General features: G+C 38.6%; 1 protein-coding gene across 1 annotated transcript; it reads left to right on the forward strand.

The window, feature by feature from the left end:
• The first annotated feature begins 1,579 nt into the window (after positions 1 to 1,579).
• On the forward strand, positions 1,580 to 22,265 carry LOC131874261 (uncharacterized). Its single transcript, XM_059217550.1, has 7 exons — positions 1,580 to 1,873; positions 2,011 to 2,256; positions 2,342 to 2,569; positions 2,737 to 3,192; positions 3,469 to 3,765; positions 21,522 to 21,761; positions 22,110 to 22,265. Exons 1-7 carry the CDS (start codon positions 1,580 to 1,582, stop codon positions 22,263 to 22,265), a joined length of 1,917 nt encoding a protein of 638 aa, XP_059073533.1.
• The last annotated feature ends 904 nt before the right edge of the window (positions 22,266 to 23,169 follow it).

Raw genomic sequence — 23,169 nt, forward strand, 5'->3', positions numbered from 1 at the left:
TGACTAGTCACATATGTTTTTTAGGACTAGGTATGGAACTAAAGTTATTATTAAATAAGAAGCTTTGACTAATGATCACATAGAACCCTATGTCCCTAGTGTTGTCAATGCCAATTTGAAGATTCATGAGCAAGATGACCAACCCATTCCGCATGATCCAAATAACCCTATTGATGACATTCCTGACATTATTCAAGATGAATGGGCTGCTGAGAATCTTGAGGAAGATCCTTTTAAAAATATGGATGAGGTAAAACTTGGAGTCTATATGTTTCATGAACAAGGTTCTTCTATCCCAAACTTGATGAAGGACGTTGGACAATAAGATAATCAACATCAAAATGAGCTTTGGAAGCTCTATTTTGATGGGTCAAGAAGTAAGAATGGTGCCGGTGGTGGTTGCATGTTGATTTCCCCTATTGATAATAAGTATTATGTAGCTTTCAGGTTTTCTTTTAGCTACACCAATAATACAGCTGAGTATGGGGCCTTAATTCATGGTCTACAATGGGCAAAGAAGAGAGGAATCAACTATTTGTAGCTTTATGGTGACAGTGAATTGGTTGTTAACCAAGTAAGAGGTCTCCATACCACTAAGAATGATCTTTTAAAGTCTTATAAACATAGGGTATGGGATCTTATTGAAGATTTCCAAGCTTTCAATCTATTGTCTATTCCTAAAATCTTAATAAGCATGCTAATAGTCTTGCTGCAATAGGAGCACAATATGATATTCCAAGTGACATCAGCAATATTAATGAACATCAATATGCAAAAGTGATTGTTAGGTCTTCCATTCCTAACAATGTTGATCATTGGAAAGTTTTTGATAGTGATCAATAGATTATTAACTTTTTGAGGGAAGAGGTAGAGTTTTCAAATACCAATCAAGAGAAGCTTAAAAAATAGTATGATGATCAGGTCATACAACTAAAAACAAACAAGCTACCTAAGGGTTTGGTCACATTGGAGTCAATTTTCAATGAGGATGACCAAGTGAAAAAACAAAAATCCAGCTTGCAGATCAAGGAGGAACATTATGAAAATGTTGAGATTTTCAAGGATAAGCTGTCAAAGCTTGGCAAGGTGTTTACTTTAGTGGAAAGGCATGCATTTGTTTTACTATGCCAAGAGTTCAGTGACATATTTGCTTGGCAGTATTCTGATTTAAAAGGCTTTGAACCTAGTATTGCCCAACATACCATAGAGCTTGAGCCAAATGCTAAACCTATGAGGCAAAAACAGAGGCCTCTTAATCCAAAGCTTGAGCCCCTTATGGTCAAAGAACTTAATAAACTCATTGAGGGCAACATCATCTTTCCTATTAAACACACCTCTTGGGTGTCAAACCTTGTTCCAGTTAGGAAAATGAATGGTGAAATCAGACTTTGTGTTGATTTTTGAGATCTCAATAGAGCCTCTTTGAAGAATAGATACCCACTGCCCTCTATGGAGAAGACTTTGCAAGTTGTTGCAAGTTCTGAGAGATTCTCCTTGCTAGATGATTTTTTAGGTTATAACCAAGTTAGTAAAGGAGGAAGATCAATTTAAGATAGCATTTACAACTAAATGGGGCACTATGGCATATGAAAAGATTCCATTTGGTTTGTCAAATGCTGGTGCCACTTTTCAGCGTGCTATGGATATGGCATTTTATGGTTTAATGTATAAATTTGTACTTGTTTATTTGGATGATATCACTGTTTATTCCAAAAATTCAGTTGAACACCTAGCTCACCTAAAGAAACTTTTTGAGAGGTGTAGAGAGTATGGTATATCTCTTAACCCAAATAAATATGTGTTTTATGTTCATGAGGGTAAGCTCCTGGGCTATGTGGTGTCAAATGAGGGTATTACTATTGATCTGAAGAGGGTAAGTGATATTCTTTCCTTACCTCTACCAGCACACAAGAAGGGCTTGCAAAGCTTCTTGGTTAGGATTAATTTTGTTAGGAGGTTTATTCAAATATTGCAGAATTATTAAAACCTCTAACTTCTATGTTGAAAAAGGATATTCCTTTCAGCTGGTCTAAGGATGGGCCGAGGAGTTTTGAGCTTATAAAAGAGGCACTTGCAGCTGCTCCTACTTTGCTAAACCCAGAGTTCTCAAAAGACTTTATGTTGTATGCTTATGGCAGTATTGACAACATCTTAGCTATGTCAGTTCAAGAAAATGAGCATGGTTTGGAGCATCCTTTGGCCTTTTTAAGTCAAGGCCTTAAGAATTATGAGGAGAAATACTTTGTTGAAAAACATGTTCTTGCTATTGTTAGGATTTTGAAAAAGTTTAAGTATATGTTGTCTAACAATAGGATTAAGTTGATGGTTGCTCACCCCTCAGTTAAAGAGTTTTTTTCTCAACAAAGACTTAAATGATAAGAGGGCTGGTTGGGTGACTAAGGTGATGGAATTTGATGTTGATATTAAGGTCACCAAGCTAGTTAGAGGTAAGGGACTATGTGAGAAGCTTTCTTATCACACAAACAACAGTGAAGAGGATGAGGAGAAGGTTGTTTTAGCCCTCCAAGACGAAGAACAAGTAGATGTTCCTATTCCTCCTATTAGCTGGGTACAAGAAATGACCCATTTCTTGCTGACCGATGAGTGTCCTCATGGATTGAGTAAGTCAAGAAGAAGGTATTATAGACTTCAGTCCATTCCCTATGTACTCTTGAATTGTTTTCTATTTATAAAGGATTTCATGGTGTTTTATTGAGGTGCATAGATGTTGATCAGGTTGATAAGGTATTGCATGAGTTTCATGAAGGATCAACGGGAGGACACTTTTCAGCAAGAGCTACAGCTCTAAAAGTTATGAAAGGAGGCTATTATTGGCTTAATTTATTTAGAGATGCACACTCCTGGGTTAGAAAGTGTAAAGAATGTGCCATGTTTGCAAGAAAAGAGAGGTTAGCAGTGCTACCATTGCAGCCTATTCATGTAGAACAACCCTTTATGAAGTGGGGTTTGGATTTCATCAGATTCATTAAGCCACCTTCAAGTGCTGGCCACAAGTGGGTGATCACAGCCACTGATTATTTTACTAAGTGGACTGAGGCTGTAGCACTGAAGGAAGCAAGTGAGACAACTATTTTGAACTTTTATGATGAGTTGATAACTAGATTTGGTGTCCCTGAATCTAAAGTTTTGGATAATGCTCTTTCTTTTGTAGGGAGCCGAATATCTAATTGGGTAGTAAATAATGGTGTTTATCTCAACACATCATCTAACTATCACCCTTAGGGAAATGGACAAGTTGAGTCCACAAATAAGAATCTACTCAGAATCATCAAAAGGACCATGGAAGGAAATCAACGAGCTTGGCATACCAAGCTTAAATCAGCCTTATGGGCTAATAGAATCACACCAAAGAGGTCCACTGGAATGTCTCCATACATTCTTGTGTATGGGAAAGAGGCAAGGTTTCCTATTTCACTTGAGTTTCTAGCCCTTGATCTATCTAACCAGCTGGATATGATTGAAGAAGAGCCTATGTCAGCAAGATTGGCTCAGCTGATTGAGCTAGAGGAAGTTAGAAATAAGGAAATGAGGCAAATTGAGCATCACCAAGCTCAAATTAAAAGATATTTTGATAAGTGGGCTTCTCCTAGAGTGTTTAAGGAAGGTGACATTGTCCTGAAATGGGATGAATTTAGGAGCAGGCCAGGCAAGCATACAAAGTTTGATGCTTTTTGGAGTGGGCCTTATATGATTTCTGAGTACAAGCAACACAATGCCTTCCAGCTGTCTAAGTTGGATGGTGAAGTTGAACCAATCCTAGTTAATGGGATTTACCTCAAGCATTTCTTTTGAGGTATGCCTAAAATTTGTATATATTTCAATTTTCCTAGTGGTAATAAGTGCTTTGCACAATAGGTTAGTTTGTAGTTTTGTTTTCCCTATGTGCCTAGTGCATAGTTCAGGAGGGGTAATAAGAGTCATACTGTTGCAATCCATCGAAGCTATAAAAGAGAGGTGTCCATTATATGAAACAAGGAATATGTTTATCCCCTCTCATGCACAAATGGTATCTCCCTCATATAGCTGCAATAAATTGTTGCAGTGTTTCAGAAGTGTTTTGTTGTTTTGTCTTGTCCTAATCTTTCAATACACATGCCTAATTCATGATAGTAAGGTGTTAAGCTCACTGCCATAGACCACACACCTATACTCAATAGATTAGGATAGGCCTTTGAGGGAAAAGAGAGTTTTTGCAGTCATGTGTGATGTGTGGTTTCAGTTTTCTATCAGTCTTAGTGACTCTATACCCAATGGAACACATAAGGCAACTGGTCAAAATGTTTAGCAAGCAAACATATGGCAGATGTCGCCAAAAATGTTACCTATTTTCGCTACAAGCTCAATATGCCTCAGAAGGAGAAACAAGTGCTAAGTATGAAAAGAATACATGTTATTGTCTAACTTGTTTGCTTCATGTACAAACACAGGGAAAATAACTTTTTGTTCATAGCATGTGGGGTAAAATGTGGCTCTCATGAGGATTGAGCCCAGCATGCTGAGGGAGATGGTTGTCTCTTTGTAGTTTTTTTTGAAATTTTGCCTTATCGGCGAGACCTACCCTGATGAACTGATAAGAAGTGCAGAGCACAGAATGTTGTCATCAGCCATCAGAAGGAGCTATCTCAGGTTATCCTGATTACCTGATGGAAAGGCCCGAGCGTAGTCCATTTATCCCACATTGGTTGTGGGGAGGAGCATTTCAATATTTAAAGGAAAAGTCCAACACATATTAAGTGTCAAAGCTTACTGGCTTTTGGCAAGTTACAGCTCAGCGTTGGTGGGCCCCCCACATGTGCGCACGTCTCAAAGTGACCAAATTTTGTAGTAAAAGGGCAATTAACAGGCATGCAGGTTGCAAAGGATTTGACGGCCATCGCTATACTGCTATGAGAAAGTGCTCGACTATTAATTTCTATGACATAGCGACTAGTGAGGTGGTGTCCAAGTGGAAGCATTGGTGGCACCTAGGTGGATCATGTGGAAAAATAGAGGTTGACATGTGGTGACACCATGGCATAGGAGAGAGCCACTTAGAGAGACTAAAGACCGAGCAGATTCAGGTAGATCAATGGTGATCAAGAAAGATCTGATGGTTGTCGCTATGTCACGATGGGAAGATAATCACCAAATACTCCCCGCGACTTGGCGACAAAGAATGTTCCGAAAAGGGAAAGTTAAAGCTCAAGAAGATCATTGAGATTCAATGGAAGATCAAGGAAAATCCGCTGGTGGAGTGACATTCTAGGGCTATCCATTAATATCATTATACTGCAGTTGTGAAGTGCTCGAAATGAATACCCTCACGATAGGTGGAAGGTCAAGTGGTACCGAGGTAGACTCTAAATGTATCACAAGGTGACATGTGGTGACACACCTCGCAACAAGTTGCATGTCATCAAAGGGAATGTCGAACAAACCTTGGCTGTGATAGATCTCTAAATGGTTTCACTGAATGCATCGGTTTCATCAAAATAATAGGTATCGATGAAACTGTAGTTTCGATGAGACATGAAAACTGTTCACTGAGGGAGGTAGTTTGGCCGAAATACTGATGCCAAACAAACCAAACTAAAACAGTGGGTCTAGTGGTGCTGAGGTGGTAGATGAGGCCATGCTCAGGTGGATCAGGTGTCAAACCAAAGATTGACATGTGGCACAGATGGACAAAGAGGTAAGGGTCGAGCAAATCAAGAAAGATCAATGGTAATCCGAAAGATCTAAGGGCTATCACTATACCGCTATAGAAAGAACCTCGCCAGTTATCATAGCGACTTGGGAACAAAGAAGGTGTGGAAAAGGTGAGCGACTAAGAGGTTAAAGATCCAGTAGTTTGAGGACAGATCCAGTAGACCCTATTTGTACACACATACTATCTGTAGTAGTATCAACTGATTGTGGGTAAGGTTTCCCACTGTGGTTTTTCCCTTATAGGGTTTCCACGTACAAATAACTGTGTTATGTGTTGTGTATGTTATTTGTCTTTCTGTTTCATGCATTAAACTTTACTGGTATTGCAATTAACTATTAAACTATCTACTAGAATTAAAGTTTGGTTTACCGGTATTATGCACTAAGTTTGGTTAAAATATATTTGGGATGAAGTTAATAGACAACTAATTCACCCCCTCGCTCTCAGTTGCCTTTGGGTCCTAATAGAGATAAGGGAGGACATCAAGATGCAAGCACACACAAATACACATCACATAACATCAGATGTATGAGGAAAACCCAATGTAGGAAAAACCTCATTGAGAAATCTTGCTGGGGTCTACTGCTTCAATTTAGCCTCACAATAAACATTGTATTACAAAGTTTAGGACACCAACCCTTGATTTTAGGGCACCAACAAAAGGAGCACCAACCCCTGCACCATGCTCCAACTCAATGATTACAATGACATATATCAACAAACCAAAGTAAAACAGTGGGTCCGGTGGTGCTGAGGTGGGAGATGAGGCCATGCTCAGGTGGATCAGGTGGCAAACCGGAGATTGACATGTAGCACAGATGGACGAAGAGGTAAGGGTTGAGCATATCAATAAAGATCAACGATAGTCCAAAAAATATAAGGGATATCACTATACCACTATAGAAAGAAGCTCTCTAGTTATCATAGTGACTTGGTGACAAAGAACGTGCAGAAAAGGCAAGAGGCTAATAGGTTAAAGATCAAGAAGTTTGAAGATAGATCAACGGTCATCGCTATACCGTATGATGAAGACGCGTAAAGGTTATCTCATGCGACTTGGCGACTAGCAAGGTGGCAGTTGAGGTGGCAGACCAAGTTGGCTCAGAATGAATGACGATGCACCATGTGGTAGAGAGAAGATGAAGAACCAAGGTAGACCAAGTCCATATGGCAGACAAAGTGGACCCATGAGCAAATCAGAGGCTGACACATGGCAAAAGTCTATAGATGAGCGGATGTCTATATTTTTTAAGTCAACTTTGAACTTGAACTTTGAACTGGTTCAAAGTGGTTCAATGGGTCAAAGTTCATTACCATGGCTCATTCTAGTGGGCCCAGGATGAAGAGAGCAACAAGAGAGATAAAAGCAAAAAATGCAGAGTGGTTAAAAGTCAAACAAGTTCTTGAAGATCCGAGGGTTGTTGCTATACTACAATGAAAAGGTGCATTAAGGTGAATCCTTGCAACATAGCAACAAGCCGTTAGCAGTCCTGATAGTTTTTGTTATATGCTGACGGTTAATGTAGGTGGCTAAATAAAATGGTCAGGTAACCGGTAGCATCCAAGTGAACTCAGCGCGAAATGACGTGAAGTTGTGTTCAGTTTGGTTACTCTTTTTTGCAGTTTTGGAAGAGTTTCTCTCTTAGTTAAGCCCCCTGATTTTGAGGAAAAGATTAGAATTGATGACAATTGATCCATCTTGGAGCCAAATTTTGAATTTTTGCAAGCTTTTGTATAAGTGTTTGTTTTTCACTTTTTTTTTTAGGAAGGTTCTGGAGTTTTAAGATTGTGTAGCAGAAGATACTCATGCTCCTGTAACTCATTTCTGATGAGTTTTCGAGATTTGTAATGCAGATGTAGACACCTAAAAATGGTCAATGCTTGCGGAGTCATACTTTAACATTTGCGCATTGCCTCATTTTAGGCTTTTGCGTCGCATTAACATTTCTCCTATGATTTGCACTTGGTCTTTATGATTTGCGAACATCGAGTCATTCCTCTACATTCTTCATTTGTCTCGCTTTCGAATTTGGTCTTGTCGATAACAATCTTTAATCATGATTTTGGTCGATCCTTATCAACTTGTCAATCTTGTCATTTCACAATCGATTTGTCATCGATCGTCGTCCTTCTCAATCATGTCAATTTGGATCAATTTGTCATTGTTCCTCATCAATTGGCGCATTTTATCAATCAAATCATTTATCACATTGGTCATTTATCAATCCAAAATCATGATCGAATCAACATCAAATCAATTTTATATCAAGACCTAATTGTCGTCCTTGCATTTAATCATTTAACCTTGTTTGTCATTTCTCTCTCTAGGATTAATAAATTATTTATTTATCCTAAGTCTTCTCATCGCAATTAAATGTTCATTTAATTGGCTAATTATTTCTCTTTTTGTGAATTAATTAATAAATGACAAATTATTAATTAATTTACTTAATTCTTAATTCCTAATTTCAATTTCCTCCTATTTCTCTCCTAAATTCATGGAAATGACATAGAAATTTGTCATAATTTGTCATAATTGACAATCAATCAATTTTTGACATAGAAGTTTGTCATAATTTGTCATAAATTATCAATCAACAAATTTTGCATAGAAAGTGCATAATTTGTCATAATTTGTCATATTGATTTGCAATTTCCATTTGAATTAAATCATGCTAATTTGATCTTTTTCTCCAATTCTTCTATAAATTGGATGAATTTCTTCAATCAAACCCCTTGATTCTTGATCCCTAATCAGACTATTGAATTTCTAATCACTTTGTCAAATCACGCTTCGAGTATTCTTGTGTCAATGTCAATCTTGCTTTCACAATTAGGTTTATGCACCTGAAGGTGAGATTTACAACAAAACTATTTGGAGAAGAAAGAAGAACAATGGAGCCGCATGAAGGGAACATCTGGTTTGCATAATCTTTTTGAATGTTTCATTTTCATGTCTCTATTGAATGTGTTTAGGATAGATCATTGCAATGTGCTTTCGTGATTGAGCTAATGATTAGTATGTTTATAATTCTTGTGATGATTTCCTATTTCCTAACATACATTAATTGGTGAACCTGACGTGAACACTAACCTTCTAACCTCTTTATGGTGTTTTTGAGTGCTTTCAAGTTGATTTGCAGGCCAAAAAACCCAAAAACAGGGTCGTGCAGGGTTTTCTGGAGACTTCTGCGCCTGTGTTGAGAAACCTGTGCCTGTGTTGAGCATTCTGCGCTTGTGTTAAAGACATTCTGCGCTTGTGTCATGGGTTCTGCGCCTGTGTAAAGTCCAGAACAGGGGTAAAAATGCAGTGTTTTACTTGAAATTGGTTTAGTTTTTGCATTCTATTTTCTGTGCTTTGGATTTTGGTACTAATTATCTATGCAGAATCTTGGCATATGCATGGCAAAGACAATAAATCAAACTACTAACATGTGTTATGCAGAATTGATAGTCAAAGACAAGAAATCAAACTTCTAACTTGGGTTTTGTAGGTTGCCTTGGAGAAACAATTAAACTTGGTGTTTGTCTTTAAATGTTTTAGGCACCTAGTGATTTCTAAATAGGATGGAATGAATCTATGCTTGATTTTATTGTTGAGTTTGACATTGGAGTAGGAGAGTATTCTCTCATCCTTCTTAGGGTGATCAGAAATCCAGATCTTCAATATCATGCTCATGTCTTTGATTGTTTGTCACCTTTAGAGGGCCTGCCTTCCCGACCATTTTCTTTTGCAAGCAAGTGACAATCATGAGAAGGGAACGACCCAAAGTGAGTACGGCTAGAATACCTTGGCATTCTAACTCACTATAAAAAAATACCTGATGAGCGAAAGCTTTGAAGGAAGGGTTACGTGGGAATTGCAGTTACTTGGGAAGTGATGACCCTTGGACTCTTTCTCATATCAACATCTAAGTAGGACCTCACGGTCTAAATCGTGCTTGCGCGACTACATTTGTTTAGTATCTTGATGGGCTTAATGTCTCAATCATGCTTGCGTGACATCAAGGAGTAACACTTAACATAAATCTTGACTAAACACCTTGTATTTAGAGGCCAAAAACCCTTCTAGTTGCTTGAGAAGGACAAGTTCGGATACTTGGAAGAGGTACTAAGTTCACCATGGGGAGATTTCCATGGGGACTGATGCTTGGCTGCCCTGAGAAGTGAGTGCCGTGGAGGGGAGCCCGTGGGGTCAAGCATCTATGTATTCTCCTTGAATCCCATAATGAGTCTACCTCTCAAGTACCTAATGTCTTTGCCTACCATAAGAAATGTGGAAATGAGCATGATTGTCTTGAGTCTAAGTTGCAATATCTTGTATTCTTTGCTTGTCAAAAGTTGAATTGTATCTCATTTCAAGAACAAAACAAATTGATTCAAAACAAGGTTAAACACAAGAACATTTCATCCAACAAAGTTCAAGACACCTTCAAACATGGTTGTCAAACATTTTTCAAAAGCTTGTCTCAACATTCATGTCACTTACATTTAGGTTCATCCTAGGTTGCATTTTGCAAAATTCATTGTCAAGTACCAAGGTTAGGTTTCACCTAAGTCATACTCCTTTGCATATCAATAAAAGTCATCCATTTGCATGTGTCTTCTTGCATTAGAGTCATACCATTGTCATACATTAATATTTGCATACCCTAGGTCTCTTCATTAAGTTTAGGTCATTATCATATCATATTAGGGTTACTTGCATAGTAATTGTCCCTTAGCATATAGTGCCAAAGCTAGGTTTTGTCATACTTGAGTAATCCAAATCTTTGATAAACCCTAAGTCATTGTTAGGAAGTCTAGACCTTATCAAACTTTTGTCTTTTTGTCATCCATATCATTTTTGTCAAACCTAGCTTAGTATCCAAGCATATAGGTGAGACTTTGTCATTTGTCCTTTTGTCACTTGGTCCTTTTGTCCTTTGGGGTCTAGACATAATTTCAATTTCCTAAGGGTCTCTTTTTAGATTTGCATTTCAAAAGTTTGTCAAAATCTTGCAAAACAACCAAAAACATAGGTTGCATTCTTGCCATAGATTGCATTTTCATTTATTTAGTTTGCATTTACTTGCATATCATACATTATCATTGAAAAATTCCAAAAATATTGCATTTGCATAGTGACATGTCTATTGAAACAAGGTTCCAAGCACCAATGATGCAACAAAGTTTGACATATCAACCGACAATGCAATCACAATTATATCCAACCCAACAACAAAGCAACATTGATCAAACTTTTTATGATGAAACAAGTCTCCAAATACAAAAACTAGAGGAGAAACTAGCTCAAGAAGAAGAGATATTGGAACAAAGAGTGAAAAACATTGAGAAGAGTAGATCACAAATGTCCAAAGTGTTTCAAAAATTTCTAGGTCAAAATCCAAAGATTGAGCCAATTGATGTAAGATCTCTTCTTGAACGATCAGACATACCAGCTCTCCTCTCCCAAATAGAGATGATGAAACAATTTCAAGAAAAGAGTTAACATCAATTTCAACATTATGTTCCTCCACAACAAGAATAAGAAGGTGTTTACTATCAATCCGATTTTCAACCAATACAACCAATGGCTCAACCAATGGTCCAACATATACAACCAATACAACCAATGGTTCAATTTCAACAATATGTCCAACCAACTATACAATGTCAACAAATAGTCCAACCAATGGTGAAATATCAACAAGTTCAAGTTCAATCAACATATCAATGTCAACAACCACAACCACCAAACATTCAGAAACAAAGGTTGCAGCACACACCAACCCAAGTTTCAAACATGTCAGAACAATTGAACCAAGTCCAATATCAAAACATGAAATCAAACCAAATTCTTGCCAAACAAGTTCAAATTCCAGATATAACTATGTCAAAACCTCAAAAGAAAGGTGGCTTTATTGCAATGCTCTTAAGGAAATTACCAAGTGAGTTCTTCGAGGAAGATCAAGATAATACACTTATGTCTAGCAATGCCTCATCCCCTTACAAACAAATTGACTCTCCAATGGCATCTATCCCTACACCTTTAGAAGTTTCACAAGAACCTTCCATATTGTCCTCATCAAACAATACACCCAAGGATGAAATTACCCAAGGGCTATCCATAAATGATTGTCAAAATAATCCAATTCATGATGCACATCATTGTCATGTTTCAGATATACAAGACCCAATGCAACCATGCACTTTATTGCCATTACCTATTTTAGAGGACCCCATTCGAAGTCCTTCTTCCTCATGTTCAAGCATTGATTCCTTGTCAGAATCTAGCACAAATGTTCAAATTCCATCTTCTTCATGCCAAACCATTGATCCCTTGTCAGAATCCCCCATGCATATCTAAAGTCCAACCTCATGTCAAGAGGATAATTTAGAGCATGAAGAAACATGTCTTGAAAAAGATCAAGATCAAGATCTCAAAACCTTATCATCCCATCCAATTGTTGACCAGGATCTCATCTTCCTAGAAACTCATGATGATTCCCCTATTCTTGTCCATCCTATCCAAAGTCCTATTGACACTCCATTCCCTGAGCAAGATCAAGATATCCCAGTCCATCAAATCCCAAACGATCCCCTTCCATTTCATGAAAAAAATGTCCTTTCAAATCCCATTGACATTCCACTTCCTGAGAAAGATCAAGATATCCTTTCCATCCTTTATGATGATCCCATTGAAAGTCAAGAGCAAAGCACCTTTAAAGAGGATTCCAATGATCTTCCTCCTTGTCAAGATCAAATTATTCCTTCAGATCCTCCACAAGATTCACTTGTTCCTCCATCTCCTTGTCCTAATGCTCCATATACACTCCAAGATCTCATTTCTTGTGATGATCCCATTATTTCTCCCATTCCATCTCTTGAAGAGCCTGTCATTGAACTATGTCCACTACACAATCCTAGTCCCCCTCACGATCCTAATCCCCCTCATGATTCTAACGTATCAGTGCAAGATGTTCATGAACCTTCAACATGCATAATGGGTTCTTCCACTTTGGTGCAATCCGATCCACTTCAAGATCTCATTATTTCTCTCATATCATATCCACCTCATAATGGACTCACGTCTTCTTCCCAAAGAAAAGAGTATCCTACAAGTCAAGATATTCATAAAGGCAAAGGAGTAGATCTCCATAACCAAGAATCCCTTCATGTCAAAGAAGATGTTAAGGGTCATGTATACACAACTCACTCTCAAGATGTTGGTATCCCTCCATCACAATCCAAACATATCCCTTCTCCATCATCCCTTCCATCCATCTTAGGTCCTTATATTCCTTCGTCCTCTATGCAAGGTCAGCAAAGGCACACATCCTTGAGTAAATTTCATCCATCCAAAAGAAGTCCATTTCATTCATATCCATCCATGCATTCCTTTCCCCCTCCAAGCAATTTGGATGCCAAGTATAAACATCATAAGTCTAGCAATCCACATGTATTCAAGGATCAACATGTCCAATATAATCGACATGTCAAAACAAAGAACAATATGATCTATAAAGAAAAAAATATATCCAAAAGGCCACAAAGGCCCACTGAGCAAAATAAAGCAAAGTCAAAATATATATGGGTTCCTAAATCCCTTGTGCAAGCAATGCACTCCAAGGAACCACAAAAGCATGAAAAATCAAAAACCATGTGGATCCCTAAGCAGCTTCTTGAAGCACAAAAAGAAAAATCCAACTTGGCATCCAAAGTTTCTATTCCTCCATCCAAACCTCTCAAATTTGTTCCTCCATCACCTCCTTCTTCCATTTTGGGCCCTTATGTCCCAAAATCTATAGCCTTTCCTTCGTCAAAATCTCAATATCTAAAATACATCTTTCCTCCATCAGTCCATCACCCCTCAAGGTGTGTGCCAATGTCGATCTTGCCTTCATTTCCACCCACTGAAGCCCAATTCTTCCAATACCCTATCCATTATCCAATGCATATTTTCCATCCTTCGATCCCTTTGATCCGATCCTTTGCATAAATCCTTGCCTTAGTTTCATCTTATTTTCCATGTCCTTATCCTACCAACATCTTTGAGCATACTTTTAAAGGTCATGGTCCATTTTTTTTAAGGCTACTATCCAAACAAAAAAAAGACGCTTGAGTCCTTCTTCCATCCCCTATCATGTGTCTATTCTCTATTGAAAAAGTCAAAAAAAAGAGAAAAAAAAAAGTGAAAAAGACAAAAGAAAAAAAGTAAAGCAAAAATAATTCGTCCACTGGTGAAAACCTGGCAAACAGGCGCCTTGGGCAAGTACCATGATGAAAACCTGGCAAACAGGCGTCATGCATAATTTATGAACTTCTTGCACACTACACTTGGGGGCAGATTTTATCCTATCATATCCTTTTGTCCTTCATTGTTCCATTATCCTATCGAACCCATGTCATACTCCTTCATATCCTATTGCCCTTCATTATCCTATCATACCATGTCATACTCCTTCATGTCCTATTACCCTTCCTTGTCCTATTGTCCCTCATGTCCAGTTTCCCTTTCCACCTTTGATCTTGACAAGGCTGACAATCTTCATGAGCATCATGCATCTTGTTTGCAGCTTTTAGTCTATCATAGCTTTTGGTATTTATCCATTTGCTTATTATAACTTTTCATCCATATTCCCTGGCTTATTGCAACTTTCTCCCACTATCCCTTAGCCAATCCCGACCTTTAGTCCATGTCCCTTATCCATTCTTGGTCTTTCTTATCCTATCCATATCTTATCACTATCCATACACTCTTTTTCATTCCTTGATCTTGATCAGACATAAGGACGTGAAATGCAAAACATGGTTTCAAAAAACTTCTTGACATGTCCCTCATGCCATGTTCCTGCTTTACATTGTCATATCCAGTCTCTTGTCCCATCACACCATAGCCCTTGAAAATTGCATCTATGTTGTCTCCATGATAAAAGGCCTTTGTCTTCCCTCTATCCACCATCATTTCAGCAAGTCTATTTATTCACCTGTCATATTCCTTGCCTTGCTAGACACTGGGGGCAAAATCCTGAAAAAGATCATAAAAATTTCAAAAATGTCCTAAAAAAATCTCAAATTTTTTTTTTAAAATGTCCTGGAAAAATCTCAAAAACATTTAATAATGTCCTGAAATAATCCAAAAAACATTTTAAAATGTCCTGAAATAATTCATAAAAATTTAAAAATGTCCTGAAAAAATCTCTAAAAAAAATTGAAAAATGTCCTGAAATAATTCCAAAAAAAAAATTGAAAAATGTCTTGAAAAAATCTCTTAAAAATTGAAAAATGTCCTAAAAAAGATCATAAAAAATCAAATAATGTCTTGAGAAAATCTCTTAAAAATCAAATAATGTCATGAGAAAATTTCTTAAAAATTGAAAAATGTCCTGAAAAAAATCTCATAAAAATTGAAAACTGTCCTGAAAAATCCCTAAAAAGTCATATAAAGTCCTGAAAAAACAAACATTACAATCCAAAAACAAGCATTTTGCAATAAATGATCCCTTTTGTGTATAAGACAAATCATTGAGCATACATCCAACGACATGCAATTAAACACTGTGCTTTAAATGAAATGACGCTTAAATAGATAAACTTTTTCCATCAAACCAAACATTCAAGCTGATCAACATTGTCATATCAATCACCCTCAAAATCATTCGTCCTTGGCACACTATCATGGGTCTTATACAGGGTGTGGTATACTCAAAACCAGACTGTGTCCTGTCTTAGACGGGGTACCACATGTCCTGAAACCAGACAGTATGATCGTCCTATCAGCACGTTCAACTTTTGACAACGAAGATCAAGGTGTTTGTTTGATTTGTTGGAATTTATGCATCTTATCTTTCTATTAATTTATCTTCAATCATGTTTCTATGTTGCTCGATGATGTCACTGAGTGATTTAGAGTGACCGGGATGGTTCATGGTCCTTTTCTTTTGATTGTGATTGTTGTTTGTCTGTGATGTGTCTGTCTTTTGCAAAAAGGGTTGCATTTCAGCTCTGGCCTTCAATGCCATTATGCTATGCATCCGTTTTGCTACATAAAAATAAAGGTTCTCACCTACAAAGTGCATTACTGAAAGCAAGTTTTCTTCATCTCTAACTGTCCTCTATCTCATTTTCTTCTTACTAACATTTCTTCCATCAGTTCGGATAGTCAGTTCGGTCTAGTGCTCCGATTTCCCCGCACACATATGCTGCATCCTGCATCCATTTCATTAGTACATTTGCATTACATTAAGCATCATATCAAGCATTTTATCCATTTCATACTATCAAGGCATCAAAAACACATAAACAAAAACATATCCATACATATTCCATAATGATACATAAACAATGCATAAGTCATCCATACATAGAAAGTAACATCAGTCATAATATATTGCATCCCATCATATCGATGCATATCATATCATATGTCACAATAATATCGGAGTACAAAATTGAACTGTCTGTCCTAAGTATGGCCCGCAAGCTGACTACTACAAAATGTTAAACTACATAATGTCCACTGTCTGTCTAAGGAGCACGTGCCTCTGTCACTGGGTGCTCCCTCGGTCCTCCTCATCCTTGCAAGGTCTTGCAGATGATGTCCCTCCTGGTCCTGGCTGTGGTGGTCTCATCGGTCCACTCACCCCCATGTTGCTCAATGACCTCCGCGAGCGTACCCTGCTCTCTGTCCTCGATCATGCCCGATATGAAGGTGCTCTCTGCTCTGGTGGAACTGCACTCTCATATAGTGTCCTCTAATGGCGTATCTCCTCTCCGGTCTCTACCAACATCTGTCCTAGCTCCCGTACACTGGCATCCCGAATCGACCCAATATACTCAGTGACTCTCTGTTCTTCCCGCTGTGCCTGCGCTATAGCTGTATCTCAAGCTGCTGTGAGTCTGGCTATCTCCACTCTGAACTGATCCTGTTGTCTCTCTAATGTCGCAATGTGATCCTGCTGACTCACTATGGTAGCCCTGCACACCTCCATCTCCTCTGTCCTAGCTGTCTCCGGCTCTATGGGTATATCCTGCCATGCCTCCTGCTCGTCATCCCCATCCCCATCTCCATCATCGTCATCCTCATCCTCATCTCTGTCCTCGTCATCCCTGCCCTCATCCTCATCTCCATCCTCGTCATCCACATCCTCATCACCGTCCTCCTCCTCGTCCTCGTCATCTCCCTCCTCCTCTCCTATGAGTGGGAAGTCCTCCTGTCTCCTCGGTACTGGAATATCTGGATCTGTCAATGGCACTGGCCGCCATCATGCAAACCATCTATCATACTCATCTGTCATCCCATCATCCACCACATCTGACCTCCAATCCCACTATCTCAGCTATAGCTGTGCAAAGTCGGCATAGGCTATGTGTGGCTGAATCATACTCCCCCACTGACTCGTCTCTCTATGAGATCGAGCAAAGTGTGCAGTTCTCCTAGGTACATCCTGCCTCTCTCCAAACTGTCATCTCACTCTCTCTGGCAGGTACAACTCAATCACTCTCTGGCGGTTCACTGGTCGCCCAATAAGGTACCTCTCCTGTCTACAATATGGTAACTCATCAATATCATCTGACCATCTTGGACAATCACGATATGGCCTCCATATGAACTCTCTCAGTCTGTCTAGCTCATGTTGCCAATATAATATGTATCCAAAAGGACCCTGTCTCAGTGCTCCCCCATAGCAGTACACATATGGTTGGTGTGGTACTACCTATCTATCTGTAATCGATCGACATATGGCTATGTGCTCAAATGCCCATACCTATAGCAATGTGACTCCACAGCTCAAAGTCTGAACTCCCTGATATGCTATCTGATGCAACTGAAAATACAGCATAGCAAGCACACATGGTCCCCATGCATACACCGTCCCCTCTGTAGCCATCCGCTCTAGCACTCTTCCCCATCCAATAGGGAATCCATGTCCTTGTCTGTCTCCTGCTAGTAGACATGCTATCACCACTGCTATCACCATGTATCGCTGATCATACTCTGACACCATGCTGTCCCAGCCAATCTCCCTCTCGACGATATCCAGATCATCTACGTCACACTCAAACAATCTGCACAATGCGTCTCTCCCTGTCACTGGTTCATACTCTATCATCTCTCCATGAATCAGAATACGGAGGATACGCCATACATCCTCTAGTGTCACCGTCGCCTCTCCAGTCGCTAGATGGAAGGACGAAGTCTCTGAATGCCATCGCTCTACCAATGCGGTAAGCAGTCCTATGTTTGCCCTAATCTCAGACATGAACGTGACATAGTATATCCCAAGTCCTGCTAAGGTATCTCTCTCTGTGCTCCTAAGTCTATGTCGTAGCATGAAGCAATCTAGTCGGTTCTCTCGCGTGATCAACGGATACTGTCGACTCTGCATCACAATTGGGGCATATTTTTGTCAGTTTTAGCGTTTGCTCCTATGGGTTGTATTTCCTCATTTTCATGCCTAATCAGGGTGTTTTTCATCTACTCTGACCTATCCTACCCTTGTCCCCTTTTTCTAGATCATTTGCATGTCATTTTGGCCCAAAATTGAGTTCCCATTGCACAATTGCGCTTGTGTAAGGTAACCTGCGCCTGTGTCAGGTAACCTGCACCTGTGTCTCCCTACACAAGCATAGAAGACCCTACACAAGCGTAGGATTCTCCCTACACAAGCGCAGGAGTCCTTTTCAGCATCCCTTATGGGCCCCGCAATGTCCCGTAAGCACTCACAATTCATCAAATTGAAAACATGGGTTTTTGAGATCCATACCGCTGCTCCTGCGTCGTCCGGTTGTCTGAATGAGCGTACACATTCACCGAGGTGATCTGCCATTGGAATGTTCGCCATCTATCTGCAAGTGTCCTTGTCCAGAGCAACAAATTCTCCTCTTTGGCTAGTGCAAATGAGCTCTTTTCACCCTCTTGGTCTCATTTATAGATCTTTGTCAGTGCATAGATGGACGTGCACCCTCTCCATCTTATGTTGGTCGTGGTCTTGTGCACCTTAAATTGCTTGTCCTTCATGCATCCGATCTTCGATTGTCAGTCTGTTCGATCCTATCATTTTTATCGATCAATTGGCCTCTTTTCTGCATGTTTCCGGCCAATTCCTCGAGGGGGCATGCATATGTCATTATTATCATCTGGGGCATTTTCATTATTGTTCTTTGAAACAATGCTTAAACTCGTATTGTCTCAAAGAGGGGCAAAATGTAGACACCTAAAAATGGTCAACGCTTGCGGAATCGTACTTTAACATTTGCACATTGCCTCATTTTAGGTTTTTGCGTCACATTAACATTTCTCCTATGTCACGCACTTGGTCTTTATCATTTGTGAGCATCGAGTCTTTCTTCTGCATTCTTCATTTGTCTCGCTTTTGAATTTGGTCTTGTCGATAACAATCTTTAATCATGATTTTGGTCGATCCTTATCAACTTGTCAATCTTGTCATTTCACGATTGATTTGTCATCGATCGTCATCCTTCTCAATCGTGTCAATTTGGATCAATTTGTCATTGTTCCTCATCAATTGGCGCATTTTATCAATCAAATCATTTATCACATTGGTCATTTATCAATCCAAAATCATGATCGAATCAACATCAAATCAATTTTATATCAAGACCTAATTGTCGTCCTTGCATTTAATCATTTAACCTTGTTTGTCATTTCTCTCTCTAGGATTAATAAATTATTTATTTATCCTAAGTCTTCTCATCACAATTAAATGTTCATTTAATTGGCTAATTATTTCTCTTTTTGTGAATTAATTAATAAATGACAAATTATTAATTAATTTACTTAATTCTTAATTCCTAATTTCAATTTCCTCCTATTTCTCTCCTAAATTCATGGAAATGACATAGAAATTTGTCATAATTTGTCATAATTGACAATCAATCAATTTTTGACATAGAAGTTTGTCATAATTTGTCATAAATTATCAATCAACAAATTTTGCATAGAAAGTGCATAATTTGTCATAATTTGTCATATTGATTTGCAATTTCCATTTGAATTAAATCATGCTAATTTGATCTTTTTCTCCAATTCTTCTATAAATTGGATGAATTTCTTCAATCAAACCCCTTGATTCTTGATCCCTAATAAGACTATTGAATTTCTAATCACTTTGTCAAATCACACTTCGAGTATTCTTGTGTCAATGTCAATCTTGCTTTCACAATTAGGTTTATGCACTTGAAGGTGAGATTTACAACAAAACTATTTGGAGAAGAAAGAAGAACAATGGAGCCGCATGAAGGGAACATCTGGTTTGCATAATCTTTTTGAATGTTTCATTTTCATGTCTCTATTGAATGTGTTTAGGATAGATCATTGCAATGTGCTTTCGTGATTGAGCTAATGATTAGCATGTTTATAATTCTTGTGATGATTTCCTATTTCCTAACGTACAACAGATACCTCCTATTGATCAATACAAAAGCCCATTTTCCTTCTCAGATTTATGTTGTTCAAGCATTGTGTGTGAGTTCTTAGAGTGATTTTTTGTGGTTTTTATAGAATCCTTCTTTTCATCTTATTGCCTCAGTGTTATGATCATATGCAACATGTTATAGTGCAGGTCATTGAATGTGTTGTTACTTTTAATGTTTGAAGTTGTGAAACTATCAGTGTTTTCCTCCTGCAAACATATAAAAGTTTAAACCTTTCATATGAATCATTTTTGTAAGCATGCATATTTGAGTTGTGAGATTACAAAGCTTCATTATCTGAGTATATTGTGAGGTTTGTAAGCATTTGCAAGTCAGTTTCAGGTATTTGGTGGATCACCTTTTTATCTATATTTTTATTTTATGCATATCCTTCTACCTCTTTTCCAGTCAAGAAGTTATTAGTTTTTAGGTGATCAAATAGGAAGCCGACCTATAATCTAGAGGTCTTCTCTCATAATAGGATACCCACAGCCTGAGAGCAGTCCAATGTGTCACTGGATTGTAGGAATTTGAAGCTTGCATTGGGTGCAAATCCATGTGACAATAGTTTTTGGCATGCCCAATGGGAGCGTTGGACTTTATAGTTCCCACCATATGTTGTCTTGGTGTGTGCAACAACAAATTATTTTTCACACTTGGTGACTTAAATCTTTGGTATTTTAGCAGTCCAACCTTCCTAGCTTATGAGAAAATACTAGACTAGGAAAAGTGTAGCCTTAGTCAATCATACCAAGCTATCACCCCCAAAAAGGAGAGCTAGGGTAGTTAAAAAAGTTCCAGATCCAACAATTGGTGTGATGCCTATTAATTCTAATTCTTACCCTGCTATTACAACTTATAACAATCCACTATTTGCAAGTTTTCCAGTCAGAATACACCAAATATGGCTCTTAATCAGCCCCCTAGGGTTCATCCATTTGTGCCTTTTAATCAGGGTAGTCCTTTAAATTTGGTTCAACATGATGACATACTAGCTGTAGCACTTAAGAGTTTGCCATTTTTCACTGGAGAGGATCAAACAATAGCTATTGAACATATTAGAGATGTGGCTTCCTTGTGTGGAGTGCATCATATTGTTGCAGAAAATGTTGCTTTGATCCTTTTGGTAGCCTCTTTCAAAGGGAAAGCCCTTCAGTGGTTCAGGGGCTTGCCTGTGAACTCAATAGCTACATGGGATGAGATGGGACTACTTTTAAATTGGCATTTTGAAGACAAGTTAGATCATCTTTCATTGGTGGAGCAGCTTACTACCATCAAAAGAGCTCCACATGAGCATATGATCAATTTCAACTACCGGTTTCAAAGCACTTGGAATCGGATTCCAGCATCGGTAAAACCTTCCAATGATTATGATTTTTTGTTTTACCTAAAGGCTTTGAATAGTGATATTGCACTCATTATTCAGTCTATGGGGGCTAATACTTTACCAACAAGATTTGATGTTCCCGTTAGGGCCGAGAATAGTCTTATTCAAGTAGGGAAGATAGCACCTAGGCCTCCCATGCCATTTTTTGCTGATATACAACCCATTATCCCTGTATTTCCACCTATTATAGTTGTTGTACCTTCATTTCCAGCATATAATGCTCAAGTTGTAGCTCAAGAGCATGTTGTACCTAGTCATTTGCAAGAGATAATAAGTATTAAGGAGCAAAACGCTAACCTACATAAGACTTTTGAAAATTTTGGTAATGAGTTGATTAAAATCAAGAAATCCTAAACTCAACCACCTTACCAATTTTTTTTCTAAGCTCCCTACTAGGCCTCATACCAGCCAAACTCTCAAGGTCAAAGAAGGAATTTTAACCAAAGGCCTTTTCAATAGTATAATCCTAATAGACCTAGTTCCTCAAGGGATATTGTTCCAATCCAGAACAACTTGGTAGCTGACTATGAGTGGTGTTTTCCTTGCAACCAGCCACTTAACCAATCTACATGCTCCAATGGCATGTTAAATCAGGTATTGATGGTGCAAAACAGTGTTGTTGTTCCAATAAATCAGTCTCAGGAAGCTAATGAACAACAATTTGTACCCATGGAACAAGGTACTCTTGATGTTACTTTGATGAATTGGCAAGGTGAGGAGTTTTTTGGGGTTAATCAGCCTCAAAATTAGTCATAAATCATTGTAGTAGCCAACACAAGATCCAACAAAAGGGTTGTCGACATGGGGCAGCAGACTGATAATAATAATAATCAGCCTTTCTCAAGTACCCAAGCTCAAGTAGGATCTTTCTCCGCTCAAAATACACAGATTCTTCAGAGATCACAGCCCGTGGTGACCAAAGATCGGCCAAAAACCCAACCTCAACTAGCACAAGTGCAAAAGGACATTGTTGTTACTAAGGGACAAAAGAAGGTCAGTATGACTGATTTTAATATTTTGGATCAGTTGAAGAAAACTCATGTTAGCGTGTGAATGTGGGATTCACTAGCTCTACCTAGGCAAAAAGTTTTGTTACATGATGCTTTGTCTAACCTTTTCTTGACTACCCAACCATCTAATCAACAAGATTCAAAGGTTGTTCTTACCAATAAGCCTCATCAGAAGAGTGAACAACAATCTCATTTGAGTAGTCCATTTATCCCACATTGGCTGCGGGGAGGAGCATTTCAGTATTTAAAGGCAAAGTCCCACACATATTAAGTGTCAAAGCTTACTGGCTTTTGGCAAGTTGTAGCTTAGCATTGGTGGCCCCCCACGTGCATGCACATCTCAAAGTTGCCAAATTTTGCAGTAAAAGGGAAAATTAACAGGCATGCAGGTTGCAAAGGATCTAACGACCATCGCTATACTACTATGAGAAAGTGCTCGACTGTTAATTTCCATGACTTAGTGACTAGTGAGGTGGTGTCCAAGTGGAAGCATTGGTGGCACCCGGGTGGATCATGTGGAAAAATAGAGGCTGACATGTGGTGACACCATGGCATAGGAGAGAGCCGCTTAGAGAGACTAAAGACCGAGTAGATTCAAGTAGATCAACGGTGATCAAGAAAGATTTGACGGTTGTCGCTATGTC

Source organism: Cryptomeria japonica, chromosome 3 (genome assembly GCF_030272615.1).
Source record: "Cryptomeria japonica chromosome 3, Sugi_1.0, whole genome shotgun sequence".
NCBI lineage: Eukaryota > Viridiplantae > Streptophyta > Pinopsida > Cupressales > Cupressaceae > Cryptomeria > Cryptomeria japonica.

Excerpts from the sequence above, each read along its gene's own strand:
- LOC131874261 (XM_059217550.1), top strand. The coding sequence starts at position 1,580 with ATGGCATATGAAAAGATTCCATTTGGTTTGTCAAATGCTGGTGCCACT. Across the intron at positions 3,766-21,521 it reads TGTCTAAGTTGGATGGTGAA|GCTTTGAATAGTGATATTGC; the intron begins GTTGAACCAATC and ends TTTTACCTAAAG. Across the intron at positions 21,762-22,109 it reads TTGTAGCTCAAGAGCATGTT|GTATTGATGGTGCAAAACAG; the intron begins GTACCTAGTCAT and ends ATGTTAAATCAG.